Here is a 24598-nt window from a genome sequence, read left to right on the forward strand (position 1 = left end):
GACATTTCTCTTCTTCTTCTTCTTCTTCTTCTTCTCCTCGTTATTCTTCTTATCCTTATTCTCCTGCCTTTCAACGTCCACGCCAAAACATGAGCCTTTTCCAATTGTTTCCATTATGTTCCGTGATTCAGTTCAGTTTCTACCCTCCTGGCGCTGGCCACCTTGCTTGGGATCGGACAGATCTCCTGCGTGAATCTTGGCGTCTCCACTGTAAAACAGACTTTGTCAGTTTGAATATTGAAAACATTTTTTAACAGACAAAGAGGAGTCCCCATACTACGAAAAACGTAAAATTAAGAAGTTTCCTCAATTGTGCCGAAAGTTGAAAGACTACAGGACTCGGAAGGATTTCAAATTGCGAGCCTTGGATATCTCTATCAAACTAGAAAAATCGGAATTTCGAAAATCACTTATAGCCTAAATGCAGTTCCGGGAAGAAGCCTAAAATCGCTTGTTTTTTTACTTGTTTTATTTTTTATTCAAATCCTAGCCTAATGAACTTATTTACATAATTATTTCCTTAATGTGTTCCTTGGCTCAGTACCTCAGGATTTTTGTGATTGTTTGAAAAATATCCACACCAAATGTAGTTATGAACATCTCTGCATTGACTCCCATTAGTGCTCGTAGTGGTGCTTAAGTGAAGCATGCAGTTACTCACATAAGTGCTCGTAGTGGTAGCGAAAGGCAAACTGCTAATCTAACCCACCGGATAACGATAATGAAGAGAAAGTTCTCATATTTTATTATATTTCATTTACCTAAAATTCGTAGCTCATATCCCTGGGAAGTTTTCAACAGTGAGTTGCTGGCCTGAAAGGATTTTTATTAGCTCTTCCGACATAATCAGCCCATTTCTACTGTAATCATGCAACTCGTGCTATGACTCCTGATCTCCTGGTTTGGTTTTCGGTCCTTCAAGCTGACCCTCAACATCACCCGCTCCTTCGCTCTCTGGCGGAGTCGATTCGAGAGAGCGTTTGATTGTTGAAGTCGCAGTTTCCAGCCCGTAGGTTGCAACTATATTACAGAAGGTCGGGTGCATTTGTTGTACTCCGACATGAAAGGGGGCGTGTTAGACGAGTGAGGTCGTTACTGGCTTGTCACAAAGGTGCAGGAAATTCAGTCAATGCAAGTTCAGATTCCACGTAAGACTGGAGGTCATTTGTCTAAATCCACAATAGCCTATCAGTTATCACAACCTTGCTTGCTGGTTTTCCTGGATTTAAGTAGAAAGTGAGCGTTTCTTTACTTTTAGTAAGATGAATCGTTTCTGGAAGGGTACTTGAAAGTAATATGCTATGAATTGTTAAAATACCGAGAAAGTTGGTCGTACTGTTAGGGGCAGGCAGTTGTGAGCTTGTATTCTGCAGCCCTGAAGATGGTTTTCCGTGATTTCCCCATTTTCACAGTAGGCCAATGCTGGAGTTGTACTTTAATTAAGGCTGCATCCGCTTCCTTCCCACTCCAAGGCTTTTCATGTACCATCGTCTCCATAAGACCTATCTGTGTCGGTGCGACGTAAAGCCAATTAAAAAATGTTAAAATAAAATAACAGTTTCTTACAGCACGGCAGTAAACTGCAAACTAAAATTAAAATCTTTAAATTATTTACTCCGTTATCACGTACTAAATTGATGTCATCATCATCATCATCATCTGTTTACCCTCCAGGTTCGGTTTTTCCCTCGGACTTAGCGAGGGATCCCACCTCTACCGCCTCAAGGGCAGTGTCCTGGAGCTTCAGACTCTTGGTTGGGGGATACAACTGGGGAGTGTGACCAGTACCTCGCCCAGGCGGCCTCACCTGCTATGCTGAACAGGGGCCTTGTGGAGGAATGGGAAGATTGGAAGGGATAGGCAAGGAAGAGGGAAGGAAGCGGCCGTGGCCTTAAGTTAGGTACCATCCCGGCATTCGCCTGGAGGAGAAGTGGGAAACCACGGAAAACCACTTCCAGGATGGCTGAGGTGGGAATCGAACCCACCTCTACTCAGTTGACCTCCCGAGGCTGAGTGGACCCCGTTCCAGCCCTCGTACCACTTTTCAAATTTCGTGGCAGAGCCGGGAATCGAACCCGGACCTCCGGGGGTGGCAGCTAATCACGCTAACCACTACACCACAGAGGCGGCTACTAAATTGATGTACATGCATAATTAAGACATTCTTTGATGCGCTTGCAACATCATGAAAAATATAATCACTAACATTTACCATTGATTTGCATTTAGAGGCGGCACATTCCTTTTCAGTTGTTCATTTAGTTCTTTCATAAGTGTATTTATGTATTTGTTTGTTTATTTATTTAGCATATTGCAACACCTCCGAGTATATACAAATATACAGGGTTACTCACCTAACATGTTACACGCAAATAACTTCTAAACCATTAAAGATATCAGCATTCTGTTTTCAGTTTCGTAAATGGTACGCAGGGTCTTGTAAAATAACGTGCTGTTTAGCCTCATGGGGTGATTAATAACCGAGATATTGATACTAACTCCATATTTTTAAATAGAACGGCACAAATTCATACAGCTGATTAAGAAGTTCATATGCGTACAAATTCAAATATATAAGTATTTTCAAAATCGCACTATTACTTTTTGAGATATAAATAAGAACAGCATGCGCTGTTTTGCATGCCGCATCAGACGGCTTGAAGTCGGGCAAGGACATGTTGAGGCGCAAGCAGTTTCCTGGGAGTGAGTTCAGCCACAGAATGGATACCAGGCATGTAAGCACCTCGTACACATGTGATGGGTTTGCAAAGTGTGTATGAACAGGCGAACACATGACAAGACAGAAAGGGTTGATGTGTTTAAAAGGAATAAAATAAGTACTTTTCCTTGAAAATAACATAACGAAAGCTATAATTGTCACTGGTTTTAGTGTACAGATCATACTACTCTATGAGTTGAGAAATAAACATAACACAAAACACCGGAAGAGCTAGAAAAGCAAATATTCAGAGCTGATCGTGGGGAGATGGCAGCAACACTATTATTTATGTTTTATTTTACACGCATTAATCTCCGCAGAGCTCCAGCGCGACTGTAGTAGCGTGCATTCGGGAGAGCGTAGGTTCGAGTCCTGCCTCGCCCAACCTGAAAATGATTTTCATGGTGTCCCATGTTCAACACCGGGCAAATACCGGATAGGTACCTTTGTGATAGGCCACGGCCGACTTTCTTTCCAAATCCTTCCCATTCCCATAGGTGAGAAAAAACGCTAAACTGAGCTAAACTGAGCGCAACCTGTTACGTGTCAAAACAAAACAACACAACTTTAATCTCCCTTCCCCGTTGTGTGTTCGCCAGTCATACAATAACGTTACACACCCAGGGTATGTCACGGTACATCACATTATGTTTACAGTACATGCCTAGTATCCGTTCTGTGGCTGGAATCAAGGCCAGGAAGCAGCTTGCGCCTCAATATGTCCTTGACCGACTTCACGCCGTCTGATGCGGCATGCAAAACAGCGCATGCTGTTCTTATTTATATCTCAAAAAGTAATTGTCCGATTTTGAAAATACTTACATATTTGAATTTTTACGCAGTTGATCTTTTAGACCAGCTGTATGAATTCGTGCCGTTCTATTTAGTATCAATATCTCTGTTATTGATCACGCCATGAGACTAAGTAGCATGTTATTTTATAAGACCCTGCGTATCATTTTCGAATATGAAAACTGAATGCCGATATCTTTAATGGTTTAGAAGTTATTTCCGTGTAACATGTTAGGTGAATAACCCTGTATATTTTCACATATTATTTCATACACAATTTCGAAGACGTTGGAATTTCATTGAACATCTCCCTTGGTAAATTATTCCAATGCCTATTTCTTATAAACGAATATTTGCCCAGTTTTTTTCCTATTGAATTCCAACTACTGTACATCATCACATTATGATCTCCTACTTTTAATAACTCCAGTCTAGCTTATTCGTCTAATAATATTCCGCCCCATCTCTCCGCTGGCAGATCGGAATATACCATTTGCAAGGGACCCCACCTAATCGACTATTCCTCTTGATGAAGCTTACAACCTGACGTTTCACCCTGTTTACCGTTATATGATTATCTGCTGTTCATCTTTCAACATTATGAGGTCTTTCTGTAGTCGCTCATATCCTGTAACGCACAGTGAGTTTCTCTCATCGTTGGCTGGCAGGCGCGCTCAGCTTATCGGCCTCCCGTTGACTCATCACTGCCCGCTCCGCGACATAGCAACAAGGGCAGCACTTCGCTCACTTTATCCGTGCATGACATGAGATAACAATTCAAATTAAGAAAATAACAATTAAGAAAATAAGCTCGTACCTTATGACTGGAGATGTTGGAAATGTTCTCCTCCTGCATTCACACGTTTCTGTTATCGTCTTAGGATGGTTTCAATTTTAACATTTTCGTAGCCCTCCATGCTGAGCTCTTCGAAACCCCGGTTTCTTGTCCAAGTCGTCTTATGAATTTTGTCGGCGTATGTTCTAATCTTTCTGCGATTTCATGTACCTTTTCCTCGTTAACTAGACGTATTTTAACACTTCACTTCTTATCGAGTAAAGAACCAGTTACTCTCAATTTGTTTACGAGTTGCCGCACGGCCTCATTGTGTGGAAGGCGTACACCTGGAAATTGTGTTACATATCGCCTAACGACTTCCCTGTAATATCCTATTTTCACACAATGATCGTACATAAATACACTTTCCTGTACCGTGTATACAGGTGGAGGCGTTATGAGACTAATACCCCGACGTAACACTTCACAACTCGGGAGCAATTGGAGTGACAGGTCAACACTTGATAACGTACTAAGCACGGACCTGAGCTGCGAAGTGCGGGCAATGTAGCGGGAAGTGATGAGTCAACGGGCGTCAGATAAGCCGGACACACCGGCCGGCCAACCGATGAGGGAAACTCACTGCATAATAAGCCAGACAAATTAAACTGATTCACATGTGGCCTAGTAAATGCCTCAGCTTGCCGAAACGTCTGCTAGTCAGTCAGGTGTATGCACTGTGCACGGTGCAAATGACGACTTTGCTTGGTTGACCAGAGTGCAGACCCACACTCCTCGATTTGGAGCAATAGCGCTGTCTCTCTTTCTCTCCCCACGCCTGTCTCCCTAGCTCCGCCTCTTCCTCACTTGCTCCGTAGCGCTCCAAACCAGAGCCGAGTCGAGCCGAGCTTAGCCGAGTAGCCCAGAGACGAAGCGTTGGTCCGAGCCAAGCCGAATGGGACCGATGCACTGTGCACAGCACCTCTGCGCCTCAATTTGCACGCGTGAGATTTTGGGCGTTTGAAAGGCTCTCACATAAAGAGAAAACACGCTACCCGCACACTACGGGGCTGACGCAGCCACTGCACAAATACGTGAGCCTAGAGTCGGTAGTATTACTGGTACGTAAATGAAAACCTGTCGGACGAACTTAAGGCACCTGAGCATTTCTAAAAACTGCAGAAGTAGGTAGTGAGACGACAAAGTGGCATTTATTATTATTATTATTATTATTATTATTATTATTATTATTATTATTATTATTATTATTATTATTATTTCAAGTTGCTTTACATCGCACCGACATAGATAGGTCTTATGGCGACGATGGGATGGGAAAGGGCTAGGAGAGGGCAGGAAGTGACCGTGCCCTTAATTACGGTACAGCCCCAACATTTGCCTGGTGTGAAAATGGGAAACCACGGAAAACCATGTTCAGGGCTGCCGACAGTGGAATTCGAACCCGCTATCTCTCGGATGCATGTATATTTCTCTAGCCAATTAAAATTGGGGGTGTGTACAGGCATCCTACCTATCTGAAAAGTGTTCTGGAAACTTCCTCTCGGAAGTACTATAAAAGCTGGGCGCTTTAGGGCCGTATTGCCATCTTCATCGCTCCAGTCTTGTAAGTGTGGTGTAATGAGGAGGCTCGGGCTGCAGGCTGGCGTTCGAAAGGCCCAGCTACACAAGGTAATGGCAGAAATTTCTTAACATGTGACAACTCCAGGTAGATAACTTGAGGGGAAGATTTCAAATTTATTTTCTTAATGTAAAGTTCTAAAGTGGAATACATTACCCCAAACTCAACTCGGAAAAATATATTTAAAAATATCTAAACTTACTGATACAATGAGACTGCAATGAATTCAATTTTAAAGCCATTTGGAAAGAATGGATTATAGCAGACTTACTTATCAAATACAAATTTTTTTTGCAAATCAAACGTACGAGATCAAAATGGTATAAGCAATTGGAGAAACACCTCACTGTATTAGGATCACCAAATCTGCAGGATTGAAATGTAATCAGGGAAATTGTTCACACAAGGGGGATTTTAGGAACACGAGAAGAAACCAACACGACGTACTTGTTCGGAGGAACAGAAATTAGAACAATCAAAGAAAATGAAGAACTATTGGACAAGGAGGAAAGATCAACAAATGTTGATTCCGCGTGGTCCTAAGTGACCTATTCGCGCAGAAGAAGAAGATTACATTATAATACATGTTACGGGTCGTTTAGAGAATCTATTACACATCACCAGCCATCAGCAACGCTGCTTGATTGCAGGTGCCATAAGACTTCAGAAGAAAGTCGATTGTTTCACCCAGCGACGATCCTGTAGTTAGAGAGTTTATTTTGTATATCAGTTACACATTTTCTATTGCTTATGGAGCATAAGTCAGAATTAATGTTTGCAATAAATATTATTTTCACAAAACTTAGAAAACTTTTGACAAACCGCGACGTTTCCATTACACTACGGACACGACTACTCCGGTGCTGCATGTACACTAACTGAGACTATGTGCAAGAGATTGCAAGCATTTGAAATGTGGACGTACCGAAGGATGCTGAAGATACCTTGGACAGCTAAAATGACCAAAACCGGGCGAGTTGACCATATGCTTAGGGGCGCGCAGTTGTGAGCTTGCATCCGACAGATAGTGCGTTCTAACCCCACTGTCAGCAGCCGTGAAGATGGTTTTCCGTGGTTTCCCATTTTCACACAAGGCAAATACCTGCGGTGTACCTTACTGAAAGCCCCGGCCGCTTCCTTTCCACTCGTAACCCTTTCCTATCCCATCGTCGCCATAAGACCTATCTGTTTCGGTGCGACGTAGAGCAAATTATAAGAAATACAAAATAAAATAAAATACCGATACAGAAGTTTTGCACCGTATGAGAAAACCATAAATTTTTCACTACCTTCAAGCGGTCATATGATGCGGTATAGTGAACAAGTAATAACACTGACTTACATGGGGTACATATCTGAAATTATGTTTTTTGTCTCCGGAGCAGTTTTTCACGCTGATTTCAAATGTGAAATCCGTTTTGCTCTATCACATCGGAGTTTTAAGATGCTGGCAAAGTTTTATTTTTTATGGAACAGTGTTGATCGAGATTTTTTCATTGTTTTTCGTTATTTTTCATGCTAAGCTGAATATTTTCATTTGTTTCTTTTTTATTATCGGTGACAGTGGACATTATGGGGTCCATAAGTTTGGATAAGTTCACCAGATCTGTTTTGCCACGTGTGCGGTTGTATAACAAACAAATCCGATATGTGCCATGTGGTGCACTTGCACGAATCTTAGCTAAAGCCATATTCATTAGTACTCCATGCAGCAATCAGTGATCTAGTGAAACTTCTGTCTGTGAGTTGTTTTCCTTGATACAATGTTAAACATGTATAAGTGGTTGATGTCGTATATCTCAAGAAAGGTGGGTGATAGGGACAAATGGTTTGAGTATTTTGAATCAACATAATTCAGTTGTCTTAGAACGCGTGTTGGATACCAAGATACACACCGAAAGTAACTTTTTGTTGATCAGTGTAATCGAAGGGGAAATTGATGGAAAACGTGGTCAGGAGAAAATTAGGATATCGTGGCTTGGGAACTTGAGCCAGTAGTTTCGAGCAACGAAGCTTACTCTAATTCAGAACATCTATAAACAAACAACTGATCATGCTACCTAACACCGACGTTCTGTGATGAAATGGCACATGATAAAAGAATTAGATTTCAATTTCAGAACCTTACTTAAATTTCATCGTTTAAAGATACGTTTCAGAGTAGAAGTTAACCTTACCAAGCGCATAAAGTTACTTATGTCGAGCCCTTTCCGCCATCTTCCGGGTTGCCGGCATTCTAGAGGCTCCTGAAGGATGTGCTCTGATGTATTGAGGAGGACCACAGCTTCTGTGTACAGAAGTACCGCATCGTACATTAGAGCTGTCTCCGTCTGAAACAAAGCAATCACGCGAAAGGTGGTTAATGCTACAAGTACAATTCCATATTTGAGGACATAATATGCAAAAGCCGCCAAGTCCAATTTCTGACATTTTGAATCTTTATGCACCATTATGTGCACAATGAAGAATTATTTGCTTATAATTCATTAGTCATAAGCAACACTCTCCATATTTCGTTATAAATGCATGTAGATATTTGCATTTTCAGGCAATCACCGCCAAGTCCTTCGGGGCATGGCAAGCAAGAACCGCCAAGTCCACAGGAGCCAATGAAACTGCTCATCCGTCTCACGTGACATAGTTCATAGGTTTCATTTCACAGATGTTTAATGATAATAATGTTATTTGCTTTACGTCCCACTAACTACTTTTGTGGTTTTCGGGGATCACAGATGTTTATCAGGTCGTAAGATCACTTACATGTGTTTAAATTATCAAGAAATATGTTAATAACATGGAAGATCGTTCTGCTAAAATAATGCCTGTCATATCAAGAGAATAATACTGAGAAAAACGAGCAGTGGACTTACAGTTCAGGGTGAATCACATTACCTCGCTGATGTATATATCCCTAAAAGTATTCTCAAGAAGGGAAAGAGATTAGAAAACACTACTCTTAATATTCTTCCAGATGGAATCCAAATGAGGAAACAAGAGCTCACAGACATAGACAACCTACTGAAAAAGCAATAGAATGGAATAGCAAGAAATGGATAGTCTAAAATTCTACAAGGACCTCATCGATGCTTCCAATGAAAATCTACCAGAATTAGTGGAAGATGAGCCTGCCTGTGAAGGGAATGGGAGTGAATGTGTGCCTGATCTGAGAGTTTAAAACAATGTGAATATTTTTCGGTTGTGAAGATCTATTTAGTGAACCATAACTAATTCAACTACAGTAAACATTATACTTGAAGAAAGCTTTTTATTATTGAAATATTTCATTGTTTTCGTGATTTATGACCGTGATATGTCTTAACTGTATATTTCATTGTTAACGCAAAATACTTGATTGCAGAGACTTAGATTCTCATTCATCTACATTCATCTACATGACAGAATTTTGAATTGATGATTACTATCATGTTCCAACCAAAGCCCTCTAAGTCCAAAATAAAATCAACATTTACAGCAAAGATAATAGGTATATGTTTATTTTATCTTTGCTCATATTATTCCCAAATCCCTTACATATCTCTTGTCGAATACACAGACAGTAAGAACAAATTGTAAAGGAGAGGCACGTTTTTCTCAATTCCTGAAAATTTTGCCAATGTGGAACTTGGCGGCTTTTGCATCTTATGTCCTCATTTGATACTTAATATATTAATTATGTATGCTGAGTAGTACACATACAGTACCTGGTGCAGTTAATTCAGCTAGAGAAGAATAACGAGACGGTAGAAATCACCAGAAGTATCGGTCTGATCTGGCAACCTTTGCGTTGCTCAGTTGCACATTGAAAAATCCGCAGGTGCCGATGAATATTAAAGGGCATGATACACGCATTTTATCAGTTTTAACAGATGGGCTTGAAACAACTGTTACACTCATCGTAAACAGTGCGAATGTCTGTCAGTAATTGAAGTCTGTGTGCTTGGAATCAGAGAGCGAGTCCGAAACAAGGAGACCAAGTGGATTTGAGTAGCCAACGTGATGGAACAAGTGGCAAGACAAGTGGAGGTGGAGAGGCCACATGTTGAGGAATACTTCAAAATAGACCAAGATTCTGATGGACTGGAGACACGGGAATCAAAAGAAATGTTGGCACATCACCTGCTAGATGGAGGTGTGACATCCAACACCACTCAGAAGGCATCTGCATTATAACTGCCCAGCAGATATCGATATGGAAGAAGCCTATGTATATAAGTGACGTCAGCAGTATAGGGGGGCATTAGGCTCTTGATGACGAAACTGTGTAAGGTCACCAAGTACAGATTTCGAAATTAATAATTATTCGTAAGCGAACTTCCATTTATCCTCTCCCCCTGCCCTCCAAGGTTTTGCTCCTTAAGAACCAAACGTAGCAGTCAGTTGAGTCTTGGATTATTTCCATTTACGTGCGCCAGGCTCTCATTAATGTGTACATTATCCAACCTTCCTCCTACAAAAGTTGTTCTAGTCCATTCCAGTGGCATTAGTTTTCAAGGACCACATAATCTCATATTTCCCTCACATTTTGTGGTATTCCCCTTTCTTAACCTACTTCCACTACTTCGATGAATGGTAAAATAAGTTGAACATCTCCTTATATTTCCCCTTGATACAACTATCAGCACAACCACAATAACATTTATTTCTATGGTTTCGTTAAAATCACAAGTTACATCGTAAGGAAGCAAGGTTCCAATTTTATGTAACTGTTGATATAGTAATCATAAACACGGGATCTTCAGTTTACGTCGAATATGAACCGTAATGACGTGGTTTCTCATTTAAAATTTCCACATGCTTTGGTTCAGATATTCGGGGATATTATCTTTACTTCGGCCTGTTTCCAGACTGACTTTGATGGACATGAGTGAAAGTGGATGGAACTTAGGATACACCAGGTAGCTCAAGAACGCCGTACTTTCTACTTACAAATGTCCCGCATGCACAAATGATGAATGGGATATCTACCAACTGATTTTCACAGGCGCACTACTGCCAGCGGGTAGGGTACGTCAGAATATGAAGAGGTAAGAACCAGCCTCTCGCTCGCAGCATGTTACTCAGCGTTACAGGTCTAATGCACCCCTTGCAATAGTAAACATCGTTTTCCACCCTATATTTCTAGGCTGGTGCATGGTACAGCCGCACTATATTTGCTGTCAGCATATCGGCAATGGATAGTGTGTTCAGCAGCGATAAATACACAGACATTATTTTAATCTGGACAACCTGGTCGGAATGCAGCCGAAGCTCCAAACAGACGTAGGCCAATGTCCCCTACACACGTATTTCACCGAACAGTATTAGTTTTTGTTTCATACAAGCAACTCTATTATCGAGTGGATTTTATACACGATTATAAATTAATAATTAAATTTCCTTTTCTGCATATTTGGCGTGTTTACAAACAGTAGCGTTGATTAGGGGGTGGGGCGAGGAGGGACAGTGACACCCTCCCCCCCCCCACTTTTTGGAGTAAACATTACATTTCTTCCACTTTAGCCAGCTGGAACTAGGAATTATTTTAAGAAAAGCTATTTGTACAAGCCTTGTTGTCTTATCTGCTAATTCTTTCCTTTATTTTTTAATTATTAACATAATTATTGGCGGAAATACGTACAAAATGCCGTTCGTCGCGGCTAAACGATTTGTATAGCGCTACGGCAGGTAGTGGAGACTTTGCATGTGCTGTGAGGAAGGGTAGTAGGGGTACATATAATTTTTGACAAGGTCGTGGACACTAAGCTATAATTCACCCGCCTACCGCACGCATCCGTCAGTCTGGCATTCTCTTTTAGTGCCAATTAGTTTCTTAGTGTGTATTCAAAAACTAAATGATTTTAATTGCATAATCATGCCGTACTTCTATTTAATTGCACCGGGCGAGCAGGCCTGAATATGGTTTTCCGTGGTTTCCCATTTTTACACCAGGGAAGTGCTAGGGATGTACCTTAATTAAGGCCACGGTCTCTTCCTTTCCACGCGTAGCCCTTTCCTGTTTCATCGTCGCCATAAGTCGTATCTGTGACGGTGCGACGTAAAGCCAATTCTTTTTCTTCTTAATCTGCTTACCCTCCAGGGTTGATTTTTCCTCGGACTCAGCGAGGGATCCCACCTCTACTGCCATAAGGTCAGTGTCCTGGAGGGTGAGACATTGGGTCGTATACAACTGAGGAGGATGACCAGTACCTCGCTCAGGTGGCCTCACCTGCTATGCTGAACGAGGGCCTTGGTGGGGGGATGGAAAGTTTTGAAGGTTTAGACAACTAAGAGGGAAGGAAGCGGCCGTGGCCTTAAGTTAGGGACCATCCCGGCGTTTGCCTGGAGGAGAAGTGGGAAACCACGGAAAGCCACTTCGAGGAGGGCTGAGGTGGCTATCGAACCCACCTCTACCCAGTCGATCTCCCGAGGCTGAGTAGACCCCGTTCCAGTCCTCGAACCACTTTTCAAAAAGTGGTGGCAGAGCCGGGAATCGAACCCGGGCCTCAGGGAGTGGCAGCTATTCACACTAACCACTACACCACAGAGGCGGACGTAAAGCCAATTGTAAAATAAATTTAATTGAAAATGTAATTTCAACGGGAGATAATACCAACGTTCCTTTCACTGGGCTAAATTATTTGTTTTGTGTTATGTTATTTATTAAGTAAATCAATTTAACCTATCCTGTGGTTTGTTTGTGAGAACTGGTGAAAATTTTAGTATAAAGCATTTAATCACAATCTCAAAAAAGTATTATTACAAATAAACCACGGGGCAGGTTAATTACATGTACATAATAAATAACATAACACAAACGAAATAATTTAGTCCGGTGAAAGTAAAGTTGGAATTACAATTAAATACTTTTTTTTACAATTTACTTCACGTCGCAGTGACACAGATAGGACTTATGGCAACGATGAAACAGGAAAGGGCTACGCGTGGAAAGGAAGAGGCCGTGGCCTTAATTAAGGTACAGCCCCAGCACCTGCCTGGTGTGAAAATGGGAGACCACGGATATCCATCTTCAGGGCTGCCGACAGCCCTAGCAAAAAAAAAAAAAAAAAGTAATTTTATAAGACGCCTTAATATCACAGAGTCGAAAGAAAACTGAATGTGAAGGCCTACAATATACAAAGCTCATAAATTGGTCAACAACTACGTTACATTGATCATTGTTGTGATGTGCTTTCTGTCTTCTGTTGAAACTCATCTCCGATAGATGGGATTACTGCTGCGTACCGAGTATTTTTTTAAAAATCGTTTTACGTCGCACCGACACAGATAGGTCTTATGGAGACGATGGAAAAGGAAAGGGCTAGGAGTGGGAAGGAAGCAACAGTGTCCTTAATTAAGGTACAGCCCCGGCATTTGCCTGGTGTGAAAATGGGAAATCACGGAAATCCATCTTCAGGGCTGCCGATAGTGTTCGATCCCACTATCTTCCGGATGCAAGCTCACCGCTGTGTGCCCCTAGCAGCACGGTCAACTCACCCGGTCGTACCGAGTGTAACAGCCTGGCTGAATATTGGTGGGAAGTAGCTGGGGAGTTAGATAATTTTCTTTAGCATGCTATTCCTCTGGTTCGTAAATTTTCTGATCTACTGGTACGTAACCCACTGGTTCATCATAGCATTGGAGCTATTGAATCCCTACTCTGAGGCGCTGACTAGAATGATGACAAAGGAATGTTCGTGGCTGTCGGCGGCCTGGTCATTCCAGCACCGTAGTACTGTTCGTTAAAAGTGAGAAAATGTGCGGTTTTTCATTTGATCAAGTATTCTATACGATAACATTGCTTTTAGTCGTTACATTCCTACTGACGTTTTTGTAATGACCTATGTTGACTTTAGTTAGGAAAACCACAAAGACAGTCTTTCTGAGAATCTCGTAGAGAGGCACGGGTATATCCGCTATTACTATATACATATATAATAACATGTCCTGGCTGACTGACTGACTGACTGACTGACTGACTGACTGACTGACAGATAGCCGAGCCAAAACTACTGGACATAAATACATGAAGTTTTGGGGATACATTCATATTACAATGTAGGTGCTCACTAAGGGACGAAAAAGGGAGTGAAGAGGGGGTGAATATTTAAGATGAATGTATCTATATCTCAAAAAAAACTTTAAAGACGTGAAAATTGATATTTGGGATCTCCTTTACAAACAAGGAAACACGTATTTTTTTGTTTTCGGAAAATCCTCTTAAGAGGAATGAAAGAAGGTGAAAAACGGGTTGAATACCTTTTACGAGGTTACTTATATCTCAAAAACTGAACAGTATAAAAATTGATATTTGGAATCTCCTTTATAAGTAAAGAAATACTTTTTTTGTTTTTGGAAAATCTACACGAGGAGAGGTGAACAGGAGTGACAAAGGAGGTGAATTTTTAAAATGAGCGTATCTACAGTAAATCTCAAAAACTTAACATGATACAGACTTGAAAATTGGTATTTTTAATCTTTTAAAAATAAAGTAACACGTATTTTTTCCGGAAAAAACACCTAAAAGGGGTGGGGGTGAAAAGAAGTGAACAAAGTGTTAAATTCTTTTTATGAGGATACTTATATATCAAATACTGAAAATGTTACAGACGTGAAAATTGGTATTTGGAATTTCCTGTAAATGTAAAGGAACACCATAATTTGCTCTTTGAAAATCCGCTTAAGGGGATGTGTTAAAGAGGGTGAATTTTAAAATGAGCATATCTACAGTATAACTCAAAATCGTAACGTATTGCAGACGTATACATTGGTAGTTTTTAATCTCTTTCAACACGTATTTTGTTCTCGGAAAAACACTTAAGAAAGTGTTGTTAAAAAGGGCCGAAAAAGGGGGTTGAATTATTTTTATGAGGATACCTATATCTCAAAAGCTGAAAATGTTACAGACATGAAAATTTGTAGTTGCATTCTCCCTTAAAATAAAGAAACGCATATTCTTTTGTGTCCGGAAAATCCAATTAAGGGGGAGGGGGTTAAATGAATTGAAAACTAAGCTGAATTCTTTGTATGAGGATACTTATATCTCAAAAACGAAGGATATTTCGGACGTGAAAATTGGTATTTGGAATCTCCTTTAACAATAAACACATATTTGGAAGTGGGGGGAATCTACTTAACCCCCCCCCCATGGCACTACAGCCCTTGAAGGGCCTTGGCCTACCAAGCGACCGCTGCTCAGCCCGAAGGCTTGCAGATTACGAGGTGTCGTGTGGTCAGCACGACGAATCCTCTTGGCCCTTATTCTTGGATTTCTATACCGGGGCCGCTATCTCACCGTCAAATAGCTCCTCAATTCTAATCACGTAGGCTGAGTGGACCTCGTACCAGCCCTCCGGTACAGGTAAAATTCCCTGACGTGGCCGGGAATCGAAGCCGGGGCCTCCGGGTAAGAGGCAGGCATGCTAGCCTTACACCACGGGGCCGGGGAATCTACTTAAGGGGGTGTAAAAGGATTTGAATTATTTCTACGAAGATACAAATGAGAAGCGGACTTAAAACAATACACCCCTAAGGGGGTTTCACTGGGGGTGAGAATGACAGAACGTTTGAAACAAATTTAATCCATCAGAGAGTTAAATGTGGGTTAAGATCCGGAAACAAATACCATCATTCCTTCCTCCGAAACTGTTTAACGTACGAAGACAAAATTGCAAATAGACGTATATGTCTGAAATCCTTGGTGTAAAATAGGAAATATTTTTGAATGCTCCACCCATAAAGTATTAAACGAGGTTAGTTCAGTAAAATAAATCATTCCTCTGTTCATAACCGTTTGACAAGGGTCTTCTTTTATGTCCTAAGTGCGAAATGTGGTTTAGATAGCAATTGATTCTCAAAAACACAACATCCATTCTTGCAAAACCGTTTCAGGCACGAGCTTATTCTTTTTATGAAGGGTGGCCCTTTATATCTTAGATGTTAATAAATATGTAATAATTGTCTGTTAGGTCATCAGCCCAGAGGCTTGTTGGATCCTCAAATAGCACCACCAAAGGCTATGCAGTTATAGGGAAACCGCAAAAACCAATGGCAGAGCCGAAATGAGGCGTACTAGGCAAGATGAGGAGTGAGGTAGTTTGCCATTGCTTTCCTCACAGGACCAGAAGGTGGTACTGAAGCACGACTGATCCTATGATCGTAACACTCAGACACTGGTTGTGCTCCAAATGTCATTATTCAGCACTACCTATACCCCCAGCAGATTCCATATTATCACAGCCATGGACGAGACTGGGACTTCGGTGGAAGCTACACTTTGCTGCAGCCTGTGCCAAGAGACGGATACAAAAATACTGCATCCATCAAGAAATGGCAATATCCACGCCTTAAAGAGAGGATTCATTCGTTCATTACTATTCGACGTATAAAATCAAAATTTCACAGGCTGGTTGCTTTTACAACCTAGATGTTAAATAAGATAGGGTTTAAAACATTCACATTCTTCCATATGGGGTTCTGACTAGTGTTAGATTAGAAAATAAATATTCATTCCCCCAAAACCGTTCGACGTACGAACTAAGGGCGTATTTTACAGGCTCAGCTGACAGTGGATTCTCCGAAATGTAAAACTTTGAATAATAACTTTCAGTTTAAAACCGTAGCGAAGCACGGGTATCTTGCTAGTTAAGCATAAAGTGTAAGCAACAGGCGTGAAGACAGCGAGAATGGCTACTACTACAAACAGGTGGGAAGCCTTATTGATTTTCAACGGTGAATTATGAGTATGAGAGGAAAACAATGGGAAGCATCGTCATTTCCACTGTAGGCTTCTTCAGTGATGCCTGGGCTTTATCTGAAATATGATTTAAGTTCTTGGCGCTAAGATAGGGTGGTTAGCTACATGCATGGTTACCTGCCTACGTCAGCAATTAATCCGCTACTAATTTCCAATTGAATGAACACAGGTGTCATATGCCACTTTAGAAGTATAGTCTAGTACATTAATGTTTCCTACAGGGGGTCTTCCCACTGTCCCTCACAAGCAAAAAGGGTGCAGGGACCACCAGACCTAAGCGGACGGTTGTGAGGAACCAGGCACACAGCCAGAAAATTAAAGCATACTGGGCTAAGAAAAAGCAGAACACTATAGCTAAGAGTTAAGACGAGCCCCGTAGTCCTTAGTAGGCCAAAACGAACCAAATAATAATAATAATAATAATAATAATAATAATAATAATAATAATAATAATAATAATAATAATAATAATAATAATATTCATGTGGATATTGCTGGCTTATTGCTCCCTTGTAAGACAGATCCTGTGACGAGGGTGGGCGGTGCCTGCCGTGCATAAAAACTGCGTGTTCTTGTGGCGGAAGATAGTTATGTGTATGGTTTATGAGTTTCAGGGACGTAGAAGAATGGTACAAATACCCAGTCCTCGAGCAAAGGAATTATCCATTTCAGATCAAATCCCCGACCCGGCGGGGAATCTTACCAGGTGCCATTTGAACCGAATGACACTACACTGACCATTCTGCCAAGGAGTAGGATGTCCTTTTACTATGAATAAACACAATTCATTAATTAAATATGCCAAGAATTGAGGTTAAAATTTCCTTATGTTAAGCTATCGCACAATAAGATCAAGTGGTATAGAAGAATGTCGTAGAATAGTCACCCCGCCACATCCCCATCATCTAAATCAACAGGGGACAACGGACACAGCACGAATGGACGATCTCTCGCCTGACCGAATATAACCTCCTACAAATATATTGCTCTCTCACGCTTAAGGGTGTGAAACCTAATGTTGCCTAACTCACCTTCAAGGTCTCCGGAGTAATATCCAACTCGTTCCCGTCTCTCGCCTCCGCATCTATCCAGTCTCGAACGACATGCTGGACCATGCGGCTCGATGGATCAAGAAGTCGCATTGTAGTGATGTTGGGTCCTGTGTCACGGAACTCCGAGTAGTCCACGGTGTGGCCATCCTGGAAACAGGCCAGTGATAATTTACCTTCAGTCATAGAATTCAAGGAAACTGGACACACCTTCAAAATAATTATTTGTTTTAATATACACTACATTCTTAAGTCGTCCATTGTACAACCTTGATCATGAAAGTTCCAGAACTGGCTGGATAAACTATATAATTGAGCATTGGCGGCTCGTGACAACATTTTCAGGGGTTCACAACAAAATTTGTATTCACATCTCCAATATACCAAAGTGGAATGCAAATCAGTACAAAATAACTTACATAAATCATTTCAGTAAAAGTTCTTTGTACGATTGTTTCTCCACTCATAATAGGATAGAATGCCTATAACCGAAGATGCATTTTTCTGAGACGAATCTATGAGTGCACAACAAAACCAAAATCACGAATATCGGGCTGAGTGGCTCAGACGGTTGAGGTTCAGGCTTTCTGACCCCAATTTGGAAGATTCAATCCTAGCTCAGTCCGGTGGTATTTGAAGTTGCCCAAATACGTTAGCCTCGTGTCAGTAGATCTAGTGGCACGGAAAAGAACTCCTGTGAAACTAAATTCCGGCACCTCGGTGTCTCCGAAAACCGTAAAAGAAGTTAATGGGACGTAAAGCCATTATTATTATTATTATTATTATTATTATTATTATTATTATTATTATTATTATTATTATTGTTCCCGTGGTTTGTGGATCAGCAGAGGTGAAAGAAGGTGCCGGGATGAATGGGTCTAACTACCGAATTAGAGTTAATTAGAGTAACAAGGTTATATTTTCTGAGTTTCAACAATCAATAACAACAACAAAATTAACAACTTTTCACTTAGAGATAGAACAATGACGTAGCAATTAGAAACAAGACTTGAAAAGATCCAAAATTTCAGGACATTAACTCTCTTGGGCTTGAAGCCCCTAGTTTTAGAATTCTTGATCAATCAGCTCAACATTTCAAAAGAGCACAAATATGTTCAAAGGGCGGAAAAACCCCTAGTACACGGAGCACTGGCTCCAACAATGACAATCTCAGGCCTCCCAGAGGCACTTTTACAACACTTCAAAAGAGCTACCGTGCTCTCAGTTTGCAGCCTACTCGAGGCAATACCAGCAATTACAATCACTTGCCATCAAGGCACAACCTACAGAATGAAACAGGGGTATCTGGTACCCAACCTACTGGGCCTTCATAATGGTTAAATAAATAGCCCGACACACAAATAGAATGGAGGCGAGTACTTGCACTCCTCGATGTGACTTCTTAAAACCTAAGAAGCACTAGGCCGATGAAAGAAGGGCTATTCCCAAACTATGGAGGTAACTCGTATAAGAATAATTTAAGACATTACGGAAAGGGAGAAAATCAGTTACAAAACGTAGTCACCTCAAACTAATATGAAGGGGAGATCGAGAGGGTAGATCACTCTCTATCCCCGAATTACAGTTACAGATTCTATGAAATTATTACATAAGCCGGCAGAATTTACATTTACAGAAAAGTAGGTTACATCGTTAAAGTTTCGGACCTATCCCTCGGATTAAACTGCGGAGCTAGCATTACCTTGCTGAAGAGCTGCTGCCTGATGAAAGAGGCACCTCCCGCCTCCTGCTTCACATACACACACTTGGTTAGATGTTGATCAAGCGGCCAAGAGTCGTGAAAATCCGAAGTTTATAAACCCTCGGGTAAAGTCCGAGACCTTTCATGAATAATCAAGCCACACCCTCTTACTTTAATTGGCTACCTTAAAGTTACACACCAAATCGAAGAAGAAGCCGGTGATTGGTTAGAAATTAATTACAGAAATTCTGGATTGGCTAAATTCAAAACTGGCAGAAAGAAAAAAATAAATATTGCCAACCCACAAATGAATGAACGATATTTAGTAAAGAGAAAACTTATGAATACAAAATTTCTTCAAAAAGTTATTTTCTTTTCCGTGACATCATTCGTTTCCGAGACATAAATGTCCTCAAACAAAGAATTCAACTCATTTTCAATTCATTTATCCCCCCCCCCTTACGGGCGAGTTGGCCATGCGGTTAGGGCCGCGCCGCTGTGACCTTACATCCGGATATAGTGGGTGGTTCGAACCCCATTGTCGGCAGCACTGAAGATGGTTTTCCGTGGTTTCCCATTTTTCACACCAGGCAAATGCTGGGACTGTGTCTTAATTAAGGCCACGGCCGCCTCTTTCCAACTCCCAGGCCTTTTCCTCTCCCATCCTCGCCATAAGACCTGTCTGTGTAGTTGCGACGTAAAGCCAATTGTAAAACAAAAGTGTATCCCCCTTAATTGAATTTTCTTTATTTTTAAACGAGATTACAAATACCAGTTTTCATATCTGTAACATCTTCAGTTTTTGAGATATAAATATCCTCATAAAAAGAATTCAACCCATTTTTCAGTCCTTTTTACAATCTCCACCCCTTAAGTGTTTCTCCAAAAACAAAAAATACGCGTTTTCCATTTTTAAAAGATTAAAAATACCAATTTTCACGTCTGCAATATGTTACTTCTTGAGATATACTGTAGATGTGCTCATTTTAAAAATTCACCCCTTTTAACACTTTCCCTTAAGTGGATTTTCAGAAAACAAATTATGCGTGTTCCTTTACTTTTGAAAGAGATTCCAGCTACCAGTTCTGACGTTTATAACATGTTTTTGACATATATTGTTGATATTCTAATTTAAAAAGTTCACCTCTTTTGTCACTCCTTTCTACCCCCCTCTTAAGTAGATTATCCAGTAACCAAAAAATACGTGTTCCTTTATTTTTAAAGGCGATATGAAATAGCAATTTTCATGACGCTAACATCTTCAGTTCTTGTGATATAAGTAGCCTCATTAAAATATTCAACCCCTTTTTCATCTTTTTTCACCTCCCTGAAGAGAATTTTCCGAAAAACAGAAAAACTTGTGTTGCCTTGCTTTTAAAGGACATTCCAAATACCAATTTTCACGTCTTTGAACTGTTAAGTTTTCGAGATATAGATACACTCATTTTAAAATTTCATCTTCCCCTTCCACCCCCTTGGCGACGGAATATCCAAAAGTCCTCCCTTAGTCAGCACCTACATTATAATATAATTGTATCCTCAAAATTTCATTTCTTTATGTCCAGTAGTTTTGGCTCGGCGATGGTCGGTCGGTCGGTCGGTCGGTCGGTCGGTCAGTCAGTCAGTCAGTCAGTCAGTCAGTCAGTCAGTCAGTCAGTCAGTCAGTCAGTCAGTCAGTCAGGAGATGTTATTTTATATATATATTGATAAGTGGGATTTGATGAATTTAAAATACATTCAGTTTTTCATCTTATAACTGAAGACATACAGAAGCTGGGGCAGTATTGGAAAAATTCTAAGTTTAGAAGAAATTGTGACAGGCAAGAGGAAATTCCTGTTGACAAAGAGTTTCAACCGTCCTGTAACTCTAGAAGTCTCGTGGCTAGATTTTGAAATGCCCGTGGCCATGTGGGTAAGATTTAGTATCAGCGATTAACTCGCACCTGGCAATTAGCGTGGAAGGTATGGACTTGTAGAGGGGAGACACGTGGTGTGACGTAGTTTTTAAGCCCGGATCAGGCTTGGTCTTGATCTATCTATCTATCTATCTATCTATCTATCTATCTATCTATCTATCTATCTATCTATCTATCTATCTATCTATCTATCTATCTAACTTTAGTATAACCATCTCCCTTTTCAGATTCTATAACCTACCACAACTATTCAAACTTCTAACATTCCACGCTCCGACTCGCAGAATGTCAGTATCAATCTTCCTGATAATTGCCCCCTCTATTGTTGTTCACACCCGGGGATCCGAATGGGGGACTATTTTATCTCTGGAATATTTTACCGGGGAGAAAGTCATCATCAGTACATCATTCATACAGAAAGAACAGCATGTCCTCGGGAGTTAGTTACGGCTGTAGTTTCCCTTTGCTATAGCCGTGTAGCAATATCAACACAGCTAAGCCATGTTGAGTATTATTACAAGGCCATATCAGTCAATCATCTAGACTCCCGCCCTTGCAACTTTCGAAAGGTTGCTACATCCCCTTCGATGAATCCCTCGTCTGGTCTCTCGACAGATACAGTTGGGGACAAATCAAGACGGCCTCAGTTCCTAGAAGCGAGCTGGAAGCCAGTAGTCGATCACACCCGGCATCCTGCTGAGTTAACGAGTTCTAAGTGATCCTTGTTTGTTTTGGAGAGGCTGCCAAATCACTTTCTTCCTGACTCTCTGTAGTATTTACCCTTTCTTCGTATAGAGTGCAGTAGCCGATTTGGCAACTCTGGCTGCAGTAGAGGTAGTAAATCCTATAAGTCGCTAATAGACACCGAGCTGCCGCTGGAAAGTAGTGGTGTGAGGCGAGGTCGTCATGATTTGTCCCCAACTATACCTATCCGATATGGTTGCATGTGCAGCTCGGCTACCTGCTTCATTGGGACGCGCAAACCTCCCTACCACGTCAACGTGGGGAGGCAGTTTACCCCACAAGTAAAAATCACACAATGTTAGATCTGAAAAACAGGGGGGAAAATAGACCAACACTGATCACTCTGTTAGCAAACACTTCCGAGATTGTAAGAAGGGACTCTTCTGCTGTATGAGCAGGAGCTGAATCTTATTGAAACCATCCCCCACGATTTTTTTTTCTCCCGTTAAGCGATGGAAGAACGGTGTCAAAATGTAATCTTGATACGTCTCTGCATTTACTGTCGTCTCGAAAAAAATAGGCCTAATTATTCGTCTTGCACTAACAACACACCAAACACCAATCTTCCTATCATTATGAGGGAGTTCATAAACACAATTAGGATTTTCTGCACACAATAGCGAGAGTTATGGCTGTTCACATGACCATTAAGATGAAACCAGAACTTTTACATACGAAAATACAGAGTTGCAATGATAACTGTCTCACCATGTTAACAGCTGAGATTCAGACTGGCGACTCATGCTTGCCAGGTCGAACACGTGCAGGCTGCTTGCAAGGTCAAGAACTATGCGCGCGCCTCCCATACTGCAGCTACCGTAGCCCAGAGTCTAAACACCGTGCGTTCGGTCTGGGTTTATATGAAATACCCTGTATTTACTGACGCATAAGAGCTTTAACCTGCAGGCATGCATCAAAAAATATTTGTCGAATGAACTACAGAATGAAATACTAGTTTATTTGGGAAATTTCAAATACCTTCATCCACATATATTATGGGCTTGGTGGAGGTGAAATATTTTTAAAATGAAAAGTTGTTCACTTGGTTCTAAACTTCAACGGGCGCATAATGCCTGCATTCGATTCATTCTAAATGTTCCGCTCCATTCCCACATCAGCCCATTCCTCCATCAGCTGTCCTGGTTAAGATTATGTGATAGACGTAAGTACCATGCTGTTTCTCTTCTTCACAAAATACTGCGAACAGGTAAACCAGACTATCTGAGAATAGATTTCAACTACGTCTCTCCCTCAGGCAGAACACCCTCAAGGTCATCAGTACAAATCCTGCTGTCCATCCCCACTCATCACAGTAGTATGTATAACAAGTCATTTGTACCGGGGACCATACGTTCCTGGAATTCTCTCCCGGCTGAAATTAGAGACATAAGCAACCTAAAGCTATTCAGAAGAATGTGCTGGAAATTTTACCTACGCTCAAATTGATTTACTCTTAGAAGTACCCTTAAATTTTAGATTATTAAGTTAAATGAATAAAATGTCAATGTAAGGTTAGAAACATTATAGTTTATATTTTTCGAGATATAGCTTTAATAATAGTAAATATTCTAAATTAATTTTAAAATGTTAAAATAATTTTTATGATGCTTTACATTTCATACAAATTACATTTCACATTAACTTTAAATTATAATTAACTTATTTTTTAAGTAGTTATAATGTTCAGTATATTATGTTTAGGCAGGTGCATAATTATATGGTTTGGCATAATAGCAGGCTTCATAGCCTGAGCCCCGCCATGTACAGAAAGACATAAATAAATATAATTCATTAATGGGAAGGACATTTCTGTCAGCAGACTGTGCTCAGTGATCTATTGGGTAACGTTTCAAATAACATAACAATGAAGAAGTATTAGCTAGTAAAATAACATGATTGCCTTCACAGTTAATTGGCTAGCTTACCAGTGAGGTGATGAAATAACTGCAGTACTCGTCCATCATGTTTACGCTGTCGGCGGCTCGAAGGATATCCAAAATGTCCTCGGGATCACAATCCAGGATGATCTTTGTCTCCGAGGACTTTTTTATCTCTTTTAGAGTTGGTCTGGAACAAACACCATGGACTCATTTAGAATACTGAAACTTCAGCATGATAATATTCAATTCTGGACTCACCGTAAAGATGGTCAGTACCCGCAGTTAGCTTGTAGTCAGTGCCTATTAATCTCCTACATTCTATCACCCTCTAGCTCTGAATTGTTTTGCGGGTTGCTCACCAGAAGTCCAACCGGGGCTAGTAGAGTTACAAACATCGTTGCCTTTATGTACTTACAATACTAGAAAAGTGTGAGTTTAAGAGAGAGAGAATAGAAAAATGATAGCTGCCCTTGCATAAGTGTTGCTGTGAAGATACAGCCTCACTCGAACAAAAATTCAAAAATATTTTGAAGAAACTGTCTGCTTTTTATGGAATCAATATGTTATCAAGATTAATCTAAAGGGGCAGCTATCCTCTAATGGAATCATTTATTACATTTGTATATTTCTTTTTTAACAATTTGCTTTAC

The 24598-nt window shown here is 40.7% G+C and overlaps 1 protein-coding gene across 1 annotated transcript in view; it reads right to left on the bottom strand.

Moving 5' to 3' along the window:
- The window catches only part of LOC136867374 (glutamate receptor ionotropic, kainate 2), a 207890-nt gene that overhangs the window by 86075 nt on the left and 97217 nt on the right, over window positions 1-24598 (bottom strand). Inside the window, exons 6-8 of the mRNA XM_067144550.2 lie at window positions 23994-24135; window positions 17689-17856; window positions 8103-8255 (exon numbers count right to left, since the gene is read on the bottom strand). Coding sequence (XP_067000651.2) covers window positions 8103-8255; window positions 17689-17856; window positions 23994-24135 — 463 coding nt within the window. The remainder of the gene's footprint in view (window positions 1-8102; window positions 8256-17688; window positions 17857-23993; window positions 24136-24598) is intronic.

This window comes from Anabrus simplex, chromosome 3 (genome assembly GCF_040414725.1).
Source record: "Anabrus simplex isolate iqAnaSimp1 chromosome 3, ASM4041472v1, whole genome shotgun sequence".
Classification (NCBI taxonomy): Eukaryota; Metazoa; Arthropoda; class Insecta; order Orthoptera; family Tettigoniidae; genus Anabrus; species Anabrus simplex.